The following is a 16,848-nucleotide window of genomic DNA, read 5'->3' as shown; positions in this document are numbered from 1 at the left end:
GAGAAGTGCTCAATCTTTCAAAAAAGTGAGGCTCTCGCAGTGGTCATAAGCTTCAAGCCATGAATCATAATTACACACAGACTTCCCCTCCACTAGCTATAGTTGCTAGCTTCCATTCTTTTCTGATATTGATATACCATGGTAGATATTTTTCTATCAAACAAAAATTGAACGAAAAAACATTTCTCAATCTTATAGAAGTTAGAGGTTTTGCATTGTTAAGGCTTACCTGTAAGGATAACTGGGCAATCCTGAATGTGACAGGACTGTGTTCTTCTCACTGCCTCCAAACCAGAAGGAGAATGGTTTATGCTCTTTGGTATGAGGTGGTGAATCATGATCAGTAGTTGTATCTGATAGGACAGAGCTGGCATCAAAACCATTCATGCGAATGGGTAGCTGCATGCCCTGCCGTTCACTACTTCCTTGAAACTGCTTGCGCTTTTTACGAGCTTTATAGCATAGAAGAAAGCAGCCAGCTAAAAACAGTCCAAATAAAGCACCAACAGAGACACCTAATACAATATCAACTGCAAGTGAAACCATTTCCAATTTTCTTGAAGATCAGCATGTAGATGAATAAGTTCCTGCCAAGAAAAATAAGGGCACTTATGTTATGTAAGTCATTGTCTTTCCTTTCTGACCTACGTAATATAGTGATTGCCTTTCCTTTCATTTACAAGCCAAACAATTCACAGCAGATAGTCATGCTAGACTTAAATCTATTTACACAGCCGATAGGCACACTAGACTTATATCTATTAACATGCTAATAAAACATTTTTGGTTTTGTAATCAGAGTGATAACAACTTGAACCTATGCTTGCCCTTCTCTAGTGACTTCAAAAAGGTCAATGAAAAGAGTATAACAGCGAGAAAAGAATATTGCAGCAAGTTGATTTTGGTCATATGAATCTTACAAGTGTGTACATGAGTGGTCCATATCATGGGTTGAAAGCATCAGGAAAGGATATACTTGGGGCTATAAAAACACAACTATTATCATTGATGGCAAGCTGTATACATTGTTAGTTTTTGCTCAATGGATGTGGTATATCAGTTGATCAGTGGGACAAATGTTGGGAAGCTTGTTATTTTGATCATGTTATGGCTTGAAACCCCCACATTGATCCTGCCAAGGATTTCATGTCATTCTACCCTGTTTCAGTGATACTCAGTCCTTGCAGCTTTGTGTCCGATGCCCAATCCTTGCAGCACATTTGGCAGAGTGCTATATGTCCCCAAGGGGGCTTTCTACTCCATGCAACGATATCAGGGTATGTGTGTTATTGAAAATGATGATACTCCTACTACATCTCTGGAATGTACATTTGGATGACTAGTAGCCCCGGAAGATTGAGAAGGGAGAGAATGATAAGATGGTGGTTGAGAAGAAACCCGGTCATGGTTCTTCTTGCACTCTTCAGGGTCATGGCTGTGGGAACGCCAGTCTTCATGGTCTCAATTGTTCCTTTGACGATTCTCACAGCCCCAATGCATAGGATCCCCCCAATCATGTTCTACCATAGATGCCTTTCAAGAAAGCCTGCAAACAACACAAGAAAAAGACTGCTGCTCTGGACATCCTGTCAGAGTGAAGCAATGCGGAAGAGAATGACCATGACAAAGAGTGAATGGAGAGAAGAGAGAGAGAGAGAGAGAGAGGGAAAAAGATGGTGAAATGCAGAAAATCTGCAATGAAGAATGCTGTATAAGAATGCAGAATTATACACGGGTGCAAAGAGAATATCTGCATATGTCTCCGCCTTGAGGACCTTGATCTCCGTCAGCCCGAGTGCTGTCTGTGTCACCAGCAGGCTGTAATCTGTCAGATAAAAGTGATCATAACTGCTGGAACTCAGCCTTTAAAAAGGCTGAAAAAAATGCCTCGAAAAATGCCCAAAATAGGCAGGTCGACTGCATTTAATGCAGCCGACTGCAGTCTGCGGTCGGACAGTCCAACTGCAGCCACGTGGCACTGCTAATGTGGCAGGGGAGCTGACAACTGCTAACACCCCCTCTCAGATCCTAGACAAGGCAGCAGATGTAGGGATCTGGAATGTCGATGAAAAGCCTAGGGTAGGGCCTTCATAAACAAATTTGCAAGATTGTCTTCAATCTTACAATACGCCACATCAATGGTCGCATCCAGAAGCTTCTCCCTGATGAAGTGATACTAGATCTCTATTTGCTTTGTCTGGGCATGGAATACGGGATTCCATGCCAAGCCAATGCAACTCTCATTGTCGCACCGCAAGAATCCAAGCTCCTCTAACAACCACCGAAGCCACACAACCTCACATGTGGTAGAAGACGCAGCCCGATACTCGGCCTCAGTCGAAGATAGGGCTACCATGGGTTGCTTCTTGCTACTCCAAGAGATAGCACCAGCACCCAAGGTAAAACAATAACCTGTAGTAGACCGCCTGTGATCCACATGGCCAACCCAATCTAAATCACTCCAACCGGCAAGAACAAGATTAGTAGCACCTATACCTGCTGAGCCACACAACCTCACATGTGGTAGAAGACGCAGCCCGATACTCGGCCTCAGTCGAAGATAGGGCTACCATGGGTTGCTTCTTGCTACTCCAAGAGATAGCACCAGCACCCAAGGTAAAACAATAACCTGTAGTAGACCGCCTGTGATCCACATGGCCAACCCAATCTAAATCACTCCAACCGGCAAGAACAAGATTAGTAGCACCTATACCTGCTGGATAATGAATCCCTACGCCGGAGGTCCCCCTCAGATACCATAGTATCCTGTGAGCAGCCTGCCAACGCACCTGCTAAAGCGCACTCATGAACCCAGCCAAGAGACCTACAACAAAACATAGATCAACCCATGTGTTGAGGAGCCAAATCGGTGATCCAATCAGCTGACGATAGCAAGTAGCATCTGCCAAAGGAGAATTTGCGTGTGAAGTGGCCTTCCAATTCGGATCCATAAGAGTAGAAATGGACCGATAATCCTCCATCTCAAAAGTTACCAAGAGCTCCTGTACATATCTCTGCTGAGATATGAAAATCCGCCTCTGAGACTGATAAATCTCATGGCCCAAAAAGAAATGGAGAAGTCCTAAATCCGTCATCTCGAACTTCTAGTGTAGGGCTGCCTTCATCTCTTCGACCTTCTGGGTATGAGCATCTGCAATAATCAAGTCATCAACATACAAAACAAACAACACACGACCTTCCTCGAAAGTGTGCACATAAAGCTGCGGATCGGCCCTAGAGTACCGATATCCCAACTTGGCATGGAGAAACGAGTCAATCTTCTCGTTCCAAGCACGCGAAGCCTACTTCAAGCCATACAAGGCCTTCTTTAACCTGTAAACCTATCCATCGGAAGAACCGAATCCAGGAGGCTACTCTACATAGATTTCCTCCTTCAAATCACCATTCAAGAAGGCCGACTTCACATCTAACTAAAAAGCAAGCCATCTCCTATGGCCAACCAAGGCAAGAATAGCAAGAACAGTCGCCATGCGAGCTGTAGGGGCAAAAGTATCATGGAAGTCAACACTTGGGCGCTGTGCAAAACCTTTAGCAACAAGGCGAGCCTTGTGCTTGTCCAAAGAGTCATCACTATGGTACTTGGTCTTGAAGACCCATTTGACACCAATCACCTTCTTATGAGAGGGACGAGGCACAAGGAACCAAGTGTCATTCCGCTCAATAGCCTCCAACTCGGCTTCATCACCTTCTGCCAATGATCAAACTGAAAGCCTCCTTCACTGATGTAGGCTCTCTATCCTGCATAACACGGGACATCAAACAGTAATTAGAGCAAATAAGCTCCGTAGTATGTGCCCGGTGCCTCCTTGACCTCCACGGTCCATCCAAAGGTTCCCGCTCCTCATGGACCCCCTCGATCCCTGAATCTCGGAGGGTCTCACAGGCCCAACGAGAAGGAGGCAAGATCTCTCCTCGGCGCTCGCCATCCACTAAAGACTCGGGTACATCCACCGGCAAGATCTCCACCGGGATGGCCGATGGAAGAGAAGAAACTGAATCCGAATCTAAAGAAAAATCTCCATCAAAAGGCTCTGGCTCCAAAGGAACTATTGCAGGAGCCCAACTCTCCCCTAGATCTCCAAGTACAGGACGCTTCTCACCCCCCTCAGTGGCCGGAACTTCCACGAACCGCACATCTCGGCTCGTGTAAATATCCTGCTTCACAAGATCATACAAGCGATAACCTTGGGACTAGGAGCTATAGCCAACAAAAACCTTTCGTCAAGAAGCTGCCTCAAATTTGTCACGCTGCGTCTTCGAGATGTGCACATAAGCATCACACGCAAAGATCCTAAAATAAGAGGCATCAAGCTTAGTCCCAAAGTAAGCCTCAAAAGGTGTCATCCTATCAACGGCCGAAGTAGGAGATCAATTGAGGATGTGGACTGTCCTAGCCACAGCCTCAACCCACAGAAACCAAGGTGTCTAGTGATGCTTCATCATGGTGCATTCCATCTCGATCACACTTCGATTCTTCCGCTCCAAAATGCCATTCTCTTGAGGAGTGTTGGTATTAGCAAACTCCTGGTGAATGCCCCTATCTGCACAAAAACGAGCAAACTGATTAGAAACAAATTCACCACCCTTGTCTAATCACAAGGTCTTCAATCTCCGACTAGATCGATTCTCCTCAAAGAGAAGCCAATCCTTGAAGTGGGAGAAAGACTCGGACTTCAACGTCAAAAAGTAGGCCCATGTCATCCTGTTGTTGTCATCTACGATCAACATGAAGTACAAGCTCCCCTTCAAGGACTCCGTCTTCATCGGGCCACAAAGATCCGTAAATTCAAGCTCCATAGGTGAAGTAGACCGCCTCGAAGCTTGGTGGGGAATCACATCTCGATGCTGTTTCCCACGAATCCAAGAGAACAAATCTTACGTACCGAAAGCAAAAGATACCCTGAACCTGGCACATGCAACACCTCGAAAGTGTGGGTACCACCACGTCCATCTGGGATCAGCCGCATCTCACCCTGTGCAGCAACAGACACAGAAGAGCTGTCTCCAATGAGAATCTGTCTACACGAGGGTCATAAATGGGCAATACCAACAGTCGAAGAAGTCATGTGCCGTGAGGCACCACTATCCACGATCCACTCTCGAGCCTGGGGAGCTGTCATCGCAGTATCAAAAGTCCACGATTGACTCTCGAGCCTAGGGAGCTATCATCACAGCATCAAAAGTCTTCGGTGTAGGGTTCTCAATGACTGCTAAGTGTAGAAAAGCAACCGATGAGGGTGCAACCACCGCTCCAGTATCCTTCATGTCCTTCTTCTTTGTGTCCTTCTTGTCCTTGTCGAGGCAATCCTTCTTCCAATGACCGCTCTCACCACAGATATGGCATGTCGATTTTTTCTCTTTGTCCATCTTGGATTTGTTGTCCTCCTTCTTTTAGTCCTTCCCCTTCATCTGAGAGGCTTGACCAACCAATGCCTCTGATTTGGAAGCATTTTGTCCCTTCAATTGTTCCTCTTGATCTAAGACCATAGGAACTAACTCTTCCTATTGAAGAGTCGACTCTCACCCTAATGCAATAAGAGCGGAATAAAAGGTACCGAATGCAACTGGGACAGTAAAGTGATCGCCATGTCTTTGGAGAAAATGGGCTTCCCCACGTTTTGAACTTGCATCTGAAGCTGTCGAAGCCTGTTGATGTGTTCCCGAAGCAAAGAAGACTTAGTCAAGGACAAGGTCCGCATTTGCGCCTCCAAAGAAACCCTCTTCATCAGGGTCATCCGATTGTACATTTGGTCGAGCTTCAGCCATATCTTGCGAGCCACTATCAAGTGCTTGATGTGAGCTATCACAGCTGTAGTACAAGACAAAAAAAGAAAAGAACGAATCCAGGAATTCAGTTTGTCCCAATGAGACTGGGCTTTGGTCAACTCCGCACAAGCACTGGAAGAGAGTTTAGACTAAAAGAAGAAGGACTAAAATATGGCCAACATCATCACTTGCCAAATATCATTAATCATAAGACTCCAATATGGCCAGCATCATCACTCGCCAGATACAGTAATTGTCGCCATCAAGCTTCTAATCTAATGGAAGAGTTGGTAGGACAAGCATCTTCCGGTCCATGATCGCCTGGAACTCCACGTCAGTCTCTATAGGCATCTTCACCTACAATGCCTGCACAAACGCAAAAGAAGCCCCCTCTGACTGTGAAAATGCAGCTTGCTAGGCCTCGTCCCCGATTCCCGAACCTTCTTCAGCCGCAGGAGGCGATGAAAATGTAAAAACTACCCTTTAAGGTAAAAAACACAGCCTTCTTCCTTCTAGAGAGAGAGAAAAAGACAATGAAACGCAGAAAATCTGCAGTGAAGAATGTTGTATAAGAATGCAGAATTATACACGAGTGCACAAAGAATATCTACGTATGTCTCCGCCTTGAGGACCTCAATCTCTGTCAGCCCGAGTGCTGTCTCTGTCACCAGCAGGCTGTAATCTGTCAAATACAAGGGATCAAAACTGCTGGAACTCAGCCTTTAAAAAGGCTGAAAATAATGCCTCGAAAAATGCCCAAAATAGGTAGGTCGGCTGCATTGAATGCAGCCGCAGTCGGACAGTTCAATTGCTGCCACGTGGCAAAACTGCCACATGGCACGGCTGACGTGGCACGGGAGCTGACGACTGCTAACACAACCTCCACCTGTTCAGGGTCCATGGGTCTGCTGTGGCCCGCACAGCAAAGGCTGATGCGCAGCAGTGCAAAATGGGGAGTATCTAAGGTGGGAGGGACCACATACTTCTGGGACAGAGTGCTGGTCTGCAAATGCAAGATCTACAAAGGCTGCAAGCTGTAAATAGTCAATTGAACCCCAGAAAAGTGGGTTTCTGCAGAAAACTTAGACTGACATGCCAAATCTACTGTTGATGACATCAACACCTAAAAGGGGCTGCCCAGCACGTATTGGATGTCACCTGGCTGCAAACACTTGTCGCCTAGCAGCAGCAAGATCTACCCAGCAAAAAACACAGCATATGATGAGGTGCCTGCATAAAAACACAGGCTTGGAGATGGCTGTCCCTGCAAAAAGCAGCAAGAAAGGGGCTGTAAACAGGCTGCCCTGGTCACAACAGGTGAAAACACAAGGTTTTCGGCACCTAGAGATGTCACCCAGCTGGTTGCAACATGGACAACGGCTCCTCTTCATCGTCTTTGGCTCCCACCAAGGTGAATGATACCATGTGAGAATGCGCACCAAGGTGAATGATACCATGTGAAAGTGCGCAACAGAAAGGAAAGCAAACATGGAGAGAATAGAAGAGACTAAATGAAATACAAGAGAGAGGAGGAACAAACTGACTGATGACTAAATGATACAAGGCTGCAACAACCAGCCCCAACACATGGCACTAAGCATCAATATGGGTGCTAGACGGGAGCAAGGGGATCATGACCCCAACCTTTATTACAAGGTTGTGGATGACAAGTGTCTTTTAGTCATCTTGTATGTGGATGACTTGATTATGACAAGGAGCAACTCATAGGAGGTTGATCAGACTTGAGATCTTGTAGCAAGAGTTCGACATGACAAACCTTATCATCCTTCACTTTTTCCTTGGTATAGAGATCTATCAGATGGCACAATGCATTTTTGTCTCCCAACACAAGTACATCTCCAAGTTTCTTTCAAAGTTTGGTATGGCTGAGTGTTGACAAGAAATACCCCCATGGACCCAGAGTCCAAGTTGCTTACTACTGGAGACCCCCTTCCTAATTCTACTAGTACAGGTGTCTAACAAGATCATTGATCCGACTTATCCATGCTAGGCCAAACATCTCTTTTGCAGTGGCATCGTTGTCTTCTTTCATGAAGACTCCTACTTAGGCTCACTAGTGAGCTACTTTGCTTGTGTTGCACTCTTATATGGGATTCAATCCTATGGGATCATGTATGGAGAGGGGGCCACTCTTGCTAGATGGAGTGACTCCAATTGGGTAGGCGATGTGGAGTCAAGGCACTCCACTATAGGTTTTGCTTTCTCCCTTGGCTCAAGAGTTGCATTTTTGTTTTCACATGGAGCAACAAGAAGCAGTCTACCGTGGCTTTATCATCTACAACGGCTGAGTATCGCACACTTTGTTCTACAGCTTACGAGACAATTTGGCTCCATCACTTGTTGGTCAAGAATGGCTTTCCACAGACGACCCACACAACTATGCATGGATAACCAAAGTAGCTTAACTCTAGCCAAGAACCTTGCATTTCACGCTCACATGAAGCACATCGAGGTTCAAATCCACTTTGTACGAGATCGTGGATTTTGAGTTGGCAATGGCCTACTATCCCATGACTAATGATGGAGGGGATCTCTTCATCTTTGTTGAGCCCTATCAGAGTCTAACAAGGCATTAGAGCTCTGACTATTCTAGAGTACTTTGACACCATGCAAGCCACAATTTCTAGCAATCGAGCCAATCATTTACAATTTGTCGAGGGCAGCCATGTTTTTTGTTCCAATTGGGGCTGCTCAGCTAGTTTTTGACTAGCCAACTCCACATTTTTGGCCTGCAGACTACAGACTGCAGTTCAGCCAGATTTGGCATTTTGTGGACACTCAAATTGCAACATTCTTCTCCATCATTCGCAAAGGCTGCTGGCTGCACACTCCATCTCCATCACCATCTCCAATGCTCTCATAGTTTTTTCAGCCTGATCCAGTGCCCTCGCTAACGCTTCGAGTTGCGTGCAAGGACTGATCAATCTATCATTGTATTCAGCATTCTTCCCAAATTCAATGCAGATTTCTCTTTCACTCCTCTTGTCTTCTCACTTCTCCTTTTCTCTCTATGTTCATGTTTCTCTTCCATCGCACTCGGAGAGAAGAGAGCTTCGTCCACACCTCCGTCGCTATTGTCCTCAACTTGCATACATGAACAAGGAACAAGGACAGCATCCTGTAGATTCATGAAAAGAAAGGACCTTGTTCAAGCAATCCCATAAAGCTGCTTGGTCCATAGTAGAACCAATGGCAGGATTCTCCATGGGTTGAGAAATAGTAGTGACCTAAGGGAGTAGTTCGACCTTTCAAGTCAATCTTCTTTGGGTAAGAAAGGAAGAACTAGCACCTAACCAAAGGGTGCCATCATGGCAATACGAGGGCCAAAAGGACAAGCCCTGTGGGAGACATGTAAAGAAACAGGAGTAGGAGAAAGCTGCTCCAAACTTCAAGACCTGTCAGAGATATATTTCCTTTTGGAACAAGGCTCTAATCTCTCTTCTTTGTGTGACTCCTCGCAATATTCAAACCAATGAGAATGCCTATCTTCAAAGGAAAAGAAGGTTTCCTCATCGAAGTCATCAAAAGCATTGAACCAATGGTACTACAATCTCCATCTTTGGAATAGACCTGCAATCACACTAGAAAAATTATGTTTTGGTATCAGGATGCCCGAATGGAGGGAAAAATCAGCTACACTCTGCAAAGGAAGATTGTGAATGTCTCACATGCTTGGACAATGATACCATGTGAGAGTGCAAAATGGAAAAGAGACACGAACATGGAGAAAAGAGAGAGATAGCAAGACAAAAGAGATTGAAGTGATAATCTACACCGAGTTTGAATGGAAGGCTAAACACAATGGTGGACTCATCAATCCCTGCACGCAGCCCAAGGTGTTAGTGAGGGTACTGGATCAAGCTGTTGATGATCACAACATCAAAGGCAGAGGAATATCAGAGACAAAGTGTGTTGCTGCAAATAAAAGAGATGATCACCATGGGGGCGGCTGGCTATAAATAGCCCAAACAACCCAAAACTAGAAAAAAATGCAGTTAACCAACATAAAACAGACTGACCAACAACACAGGAACCAAGAAATGCTAGTGAAAATATCCAAACATATTGCTATCATGTGGTTACATGTTCAATGAAGGAAAAGCGAAGAAAAAACGTCTATATGAGTATTTCAAATATATGCTTATTATGGGATACTTGTGATCCTGATAGGTTTTTCGAAGATCAAAACCAGTCCATCGAAATAGTCTAAGTTTCCATTATTAAGTTCTATTAGCTTAATAAAAACTTTGGTTGGATCTAAACACATGCAAGGAGTTATCTTGAATGCTACAAGGCATCAAAGCCTGAAAATATTAAAAAGCGATGTGTTTTTCAAAAAACAGTGTTTTCGGCCATTCTAAGATTATTCTCGCAATTCTGCCCATGTTGGCTTGTCAACTAGATCTATTCCGTCTGATTTGAGTCCCTAGATGACCATATTCAAAGTTTGGATGTAAAAGTTAGAGAAAAACAACTTGCAACCAAGCTTAGGACAAGGCTGTTGTCCTCAAGGTTTTAATCATGTTCCATTGCTTACAAGGTTTCTCGCTTAATGCATCTACTTGCCTACTGTAGCTGGATGCTTTGAGCTATTAAAGGGCATTCTTTTGGGTGATTTTGAACAGCAAAAGAGTGATCTTTTGCTGTCGTATATACTCATAAAAAGAGGACTAAAGTCATGTTTTGAAACCTATATAGGGAGTTAATTAGATTTTATGTATTCCATCACTTGGTTCCATGCCCCAATAGTGAAAGTAACCTTATGCTACAAGATTTGTTGGATTGTTCATGATTTATGAAGCCTATGTGATTGCATAGAGCCTATATACAGCAATGTTATCCTAAATCAGGGTTATCTTTGAGTTCTCGTCTCAAAGATTTTGGGCAATCATCCCATCAGAAGGTTTTGTGCTTGCACGGCGAGTGCTTGTATTGGACTTGCTTTGTGGTGCATCATATGAATCAAAGGGCTTTGTGATAGCTTCAATCAACTATTCTCAAATTGATTAAATCTTCTCATTTCTAACTCTACTTTCTACATCCTTCTCTCTTTAAACCCCACGGTTAAGGCTTGTGACTTAATACCCCCCAACACCCCCCCTAGCAAGGAAACCATGATGATGAGCCACTGAAAAAGTAATGTATGTGGCTGGTATCAATGTAAACACACTCTAGACAGACTAAAAAGGAGATACACACCCCTAGACCAAGCTAGAACAATCAAAGCTCCTTTGTCTCTGTCAGACTCTAATGGAGATCACAACTAGGAGATGACACATTGACAAAATACAAGCTAACAAACCCATTGTATAAATCTCCACCATGAGCTCCAAGAATTTGGGATCACATGCCAACATAACTTTAAGGTCACGTTGGCTGAATATAGGCAAATACTTGCCGATTTCTCCAATGTAGGGGGTCCTAAGTCACCTATAGCGACCACATCACATTGTTCTTGGACAAACTCCCAAAGAAGTATGTTTACTATGTTTAGCAACACAAGTGATTTCACAACCTACTATGCCTACATTCTATAAATTTGAGTGTCAATTATTGCATTACGGTCACCTATTTGACCACTTTCATAGTACAACCACTCACCCTTTAGAGGGAGCTTTGTTATTACCACTTCTCAGAAGGAATAGCAAGGGAAAGGCAAGAAACAAAATCAACTCTAACCCTAAATCAAACTTAAAACCAAAACCGATCAAGTGAATCACAAGGAAACACCCAATCTACTCTCAAACTTGTGTGGCAAAATGATGTGCCTAAGAAAAACAAGTATTGCCAACATTGTCAAAAGGTTGGCCATTTTGACAAGTGTTGATCAAAGGCAAGATGCACACAACCCAATCCCAAGATTTAGACTAAATTCCCTCAATCAAGTAGCCCTTCATAGAGGAGGCAAGGTAGGTGGTGGCAACCAAAATAACAGTGGTGGACTCAAAGCAATACTACACAACAAAAGAGAGACACGAACACGAAAAGAGAGAGATATCAAGAGAGAAGAAAATGCAGTGATAATCTACACTAAATCTAAATAGAAGGCTCAACACAATGGCGGACTAATCAATCCCTACACAAACCCAAGGTATTAGTGAGGGCACTAAGTCAGGCTGACGACAATGGCTGCACCAGGACAGAGGAATGTTGGATACGGAGTGTGTTGCTGCAAAAAAGAGAAATGATCTCCAAGTGTGGAGGGGCTGGCTATAAATAGCCCAAGAATCCCAAAACTAGAAAAAATGCAGTCGGCCAACATAAAACAGGTCGACAAGCTGCACACGAATTAAGAAATACTAGCAATAATATCCAAACATCCCACCTCCCCTATGGCAAGGAAAATCATGATGACCATCCACTAAAAAAGAAATACATGTAGCTGTACCAATGCAAACGCACTCTAGATGCATTGAAAAGGAAATGCACACACCTAGACTAGGCTGAAACAATCAGATCTTCTTTGTCTCTATTGGCTTATGATGGAGCTCACAACCAAGAGATGACTGATTGACAAAATACAAGAGAACAAACCCATCATATAAATCTTGACCATGAACTCCAAGAATTTAGGATCATAGACCAGGATGACTTTAAGGTCAAGTTGGCTGAATATCAGCAACTATCGCTAAGTTCTCCACTATAGCGACTTCTAAGTCGCCTAGCGACCAAGTCACATTGTTCCTGAAAGAGGTATTTTTACTTCGTTTAGCAAGTGATTTCACAACCTACTATGCCTATATTCTATAAATTTGAGTGTCAACTATTGCGTTACGCTCAATTGTTTGGCCACTTCCATAGTACAACAACTCGATCTTTATAGGGGACTCTTATTACCACTTCTCAAAAGGGGCAACAAGGGAAAGGCAAGAAACAAAATCAAACTCTAACTCTATATCAAACTCAAAACTAAAACCAATCAAGTGGATCACAAGAGAGCACCCAACCTGCTCTCAAACCTGGCCGGCAAAATATACCTATGAAAAACAAGTATTGCCAACATTACCAAAAGGTTGGCCATTTAACAACAAATGTTGATCAAAGGCAAGAGGCACACAACCCAAGCCCAAGAAACCCATCCCCCTCAATCAAGTAGCCCCTAGTAGGGAAGGTAGCGTGGGTGGTGGCAACTAAAATCATGGATAGTGATGGGGAACTCAAACCCACATAGCACAACTAAAGAGACGAACACAGAGAAAGGAGAGAGAGAGAGAGAGAGAGAGAGAGAGAAGAGAATGAAGACATAATCTGCATTGAATCTAAATGGAAGGCTAGATACAATGATGGACCGATCAGTCCTTGCATGCAGCCCAAGGTGTCAATGAGGGCACTAGATTAGGCCGATGGTAGCACTAGATGCAAAGGAATGTTCAAGACAGAGTGTGCTACTGCCAAAAGAGAGATGATCTCCAAGTAGACCCCCAAGGGGGGGGGCCGCTAGCGCAAGCAGCCCAAAACTAGAAAAAATGTAGTCGGATAGCATAAAACAAGCCCAACTGCACAAGAACCAAGAAATGCTGGCGAAAAAATCTAGACATGCTACCCCCTATCCCCCCCCCTCCTAGCAAGGAAAAACATGATGCCCAACCACTGAAAAAGAAATGCAAGTGGCTGGTTAGTGCACACTCTAGAAACAATGAAAAAGAAATGCGCACACCTAGAATGGGCTGAAACTATGAGAGCTCCTTTGTCTCTGTTAGCCTCCATCAAAGCTCACAACCAAGAATGACAAATTGACAAAATACAAGCTAACAAGCCTGTTATATAAATCTCGACCATAAGCTCCAAGAATTTAGGATCACAAACCAATATGACTTTAAGGTCAAGTTGACTAAATATTAGCGACTACTAGGGGCTTCTAAGTCCCTTGGCAACCAAGTCACTTTGTTTTTTAACAAGCTCCCAAAGAAGTATTTTTAGTATGTTCAACCAGTGATTTGATAGCCTACTATGCCTACATTTTATAAATTTAAGTGTCAGCTATTGCATTACACTCGGCTATTTAACCACTTCTATAGTACGACCACTCACTCTTTCTTGTTACCACTGGCAAGAAACGAAACCATATTTGTATGAGATGGTACTCCTCTTGGATCCAAAATACATAAGAATGCTACTACATAAGTCTCTTCTTTCTTTTGACAAGTAGATGGTTTACGTGTTTTATTCATTACCAACCAAAGACCATGATGGATTGATTCATATGAGTTGCAAAAACCTATGATGGTCCAAGTTTGGACTACAAAGTGGTAGTTGTATTCCAACAGTGCCCAATTGTACTCGATTATTATGACCAAGATTGGTGGTTTTGTACCTCATGACTTCTATTTCACCCCCTCATATACTTATTTATTAATGTCCTGAAAGACTTTGGTTGGCGGTTTCTTCACCTTGCTCTATCCAAGCCCATTGGTGGTTCTTCATCCACTAGTTCTTAAGTCCTAGTTGAAAGTGCAAAGATGAAAGTGGTCTCTCCATGCCAACCCTCATATCCATAACCCTAGCTATAGTACCAACTGTAATACCAAAGTAAACTTGGATTCCTCCTCCACCTTTGCAACAAGTCATCTTGCCTCTCTGGCGAAGAGTCTATCACCACTCAAAATTTAGTTAAGTAGAACAAGACGAAGAGTCTATCACCACTCAAAATTTGGTTAAGTAGAACAAGACAATCTGTCAATGCTCAATGCATCACAATAGAGTCCTTTTTCCTACCAATGGGACCTTGATGAACAAGGAGTGTGATAAAGCTCTTGAAGCTACAAAATTTCCCCAGATTTTCAAGTGGTGATGATTGATGTCGCATTCACACTTGGATGCCCTCAATAGACATCTCTTACCTGATTCACATACTTTATAGTTCTCGCTAACTATGTCCTATTTGCAAGACAATCTCAGTTGTGGTTGTTAACAAATTGGCAAAGTTCTGAATGTTCTTCTTTTAATTCATGTGCCATTCCCCTAAGCAAAATCTACTATATACTTCATATATAGAATTCTCATCAAGACTACAAGGTTTCTTAAAAGGACATCATTACTAACGTGTTTTTTGTGTCTCCAATGCAGTACGGTATGAAAATAAAGCTTATAAAGTCTCAAAACAACATACCCTGCAGATCAGCTACAAGGTTTCTTGCAGATTTCTGTGCACATTTGGATGCAAGTATAACCTTTCCTGCATCTCAGCTTAAGCCTTGCGATTAAAACCTCGCATATTTCCTGTAGGTTTATCCAGACTGACTTGCATTGCCAGCATGATGACGAATAAGCTCTGGCCAGTAGAGGGACTCGATTCTACAAATAGTCGACCCATAAATATGCAAGCGTGGAGCATAGTATTTCTCTTTACAAACCACTCACTTGAGAAAAAATGTAAGGAAAATCTGCTGTCCGTAAGCTATAGTCTTGCACAATGGATCACCCCAAGAAATCAAGCAATCTATTGAACTTCAAACGACGTGTGGGTTTGACTTTACAAAGCTGACATTTTACAGGTTACGAAGGACTGAATCATGCATTTTTTGGCTGTACACATGGCTGCGTCAAGAAATTCAGAAGTTTCAGAGGAGGCAGAAATTACATGAATGCCAAGCTAAGCGACCTTTGAATGCAGAGCGAGTCAAATGTTGAATCGTGTCTCTATATTTGTATGTGCCGATCGCTGCTCTGTGATACCCCTCCTCCTCCTCCTCCTCTGTACTCCACCAAATCTTATATCGGACCATCAAGAAAGAGATTCAAGCAAAGAGATCGTCTTGCATTGGTAAATGTCACTTCAATCGGCCGCGGAGCATAAGGCCGGCAGTTGCTAAGGTGATCAAATAGCAAGCTAAAGGAAAGAACACTGGCACATCAGCAAGCAAGATCACGGATTCTCAAAATCCGGCTTCGCACCTCGAGTCTATGCAGACGGGAAAATCTTTTCGAGAAGCAGCCGGAGACTACAGGTCTGCAGAGCATCTGATACGCAAGAGCTGCGAAAATGAGATGGACATCGCTCGACGATTCCGAAAGGGCTGCCGGAGGAGAGGAGGAGGAGGAGAAGTATGCGGCGGTGGGAAAGCTTGGGCTTCACGGGAGGAGAACACGTCAAAGACTAAGCACAAAGGTACGGATTGCTTGTAGATAAAGAATTTTTTCCCGTTGGGCCGGAAGGACAGTTGGGTGGAGACAAGTCGGCCAGAGCTAGGGTTTTGCCCCCATGTATCCTTTTTTTTTCTTGCTGATGGTGGTCATGATGGTGATGAAGAGCTGCAAGGGAAGACGAAGGAGCGCCTGCAGCAAGAAGTAAGAAGAAGAAGAAGAAGAAGACGGCGACGACGACGAGCGACCGGGGCCTCCAATGGCGGACTCCAAGCATATTATCAAATCCATAGTATTCGCCCCTGTAGTTCCAGCACAATGCATTGAATTTAATATCTTTATTATTATTCGCCTCTGATTTCTTCTATTTTCAGATATTTTCGTTTGACGCGAGTTTTAAAGTTTTTTTTAATAATGAAGGACCGTCAAAAAAAACGAGATTTGGCATGCCTCTTTTGACCCACACTGGTATCACCTTCCTAGAAGTTTTCAGCTCACCAAAACACTGACCAAGTCCCTCTAAGTTGTTTCCTTTTTTTTGGGCTAAGAGCCTGGTCACACCAACACCAAGGGGAAGTGCATGGAGTGGAAGTTTGGAACATCCCCCCCACCCCCGGCTAACACATCGGGCGACCCTTATGTTGGTAGAGTGAGTGGGGAGAGCTTCACCCCACACTCACCCTTCTAGCACATGTGAAAAATAGGGTGCTAGCAAGTTCAAGGCAATCCTAGTCTTTAGTGTATGGGCCCTTTTTTCAACACATCCACTCAGTTGTTTTCCATTTCTTTATTTTTTCCTACAACAGTCACCATCATTAATACATGCCCTTCATTTTCCTCTCCCATCCCTACCACGATGCAACCTTACAGTGAGTGGAGCTAGATTTTCAATCTTTTGCCCCACTCACCCTAGGGCAACCTAGCTCTAAAGTAGGAAGGTAGTAGATGGAGCTTTTT

The 16,848-nt window shown here is 43.7% G+C and overlaps 1 protein-coding gene across 3 annotated transcripts in view; it reads right to left on the bottom strand.

Annotated features, from left to right (window-relative positions):
- Positions 1 to 16,166, bottom strand: part of LOC148036431 (calcium/calmodulin-regulated receptor-like kinase 1) — a 33,667-nt gene extending 17,501 nt beyond the window's left edge. The window contains exons 1-3 of one of the 3 annotated variants that reach the window (XM_087678411.1): positions 15,389 to 16,166; positions 14,918 to 15,102; positions 230 to 587 (exon numbers count right to left, since the gene is read on the bottom strand). In XM_087678411.1, the coding sequence (XP_087534537.1) occupies positions 230 to 546 (317 nt within the window). In that variant the 5' untranslated portion in view covers positions 547 to 587; positions 14,918 to 15,102; positions 15,389 to 16,166. The remainder of the gene's footprint in view (positions 1 to 229; positions 588 to 14,917; positions 15,103 to 15,388) is intronic. The other 2 variants (XM_087678412.1, XM_087678410.1) reach the window with 2 other exon arrangements.
- Positions 16,167 to 16,848: the final 682 nt, after the last annotated feature.

This window comes from Lygodium microphyllum, chromosome 5 (assembly GCF_053477565.2).
Source record: "Lygodium microphyllum isolate KBCC chromosome 5, Lygodium_microphyllum_v1.1.10, whole genome shotgun sequence".
Taxonomy (NCBI): Eukaryota; Viridiplantae; Streptophyta; class Polypodiopsida; order Schizaeales; family Lygodiaceae; genus Lygodium; species Lygodium microphyllum.
The sequence above is the reverse complement of the archived record's forward strand: the minus strand, read 5'-3'. Positions and strand labels throughout refer to the sequence as shown.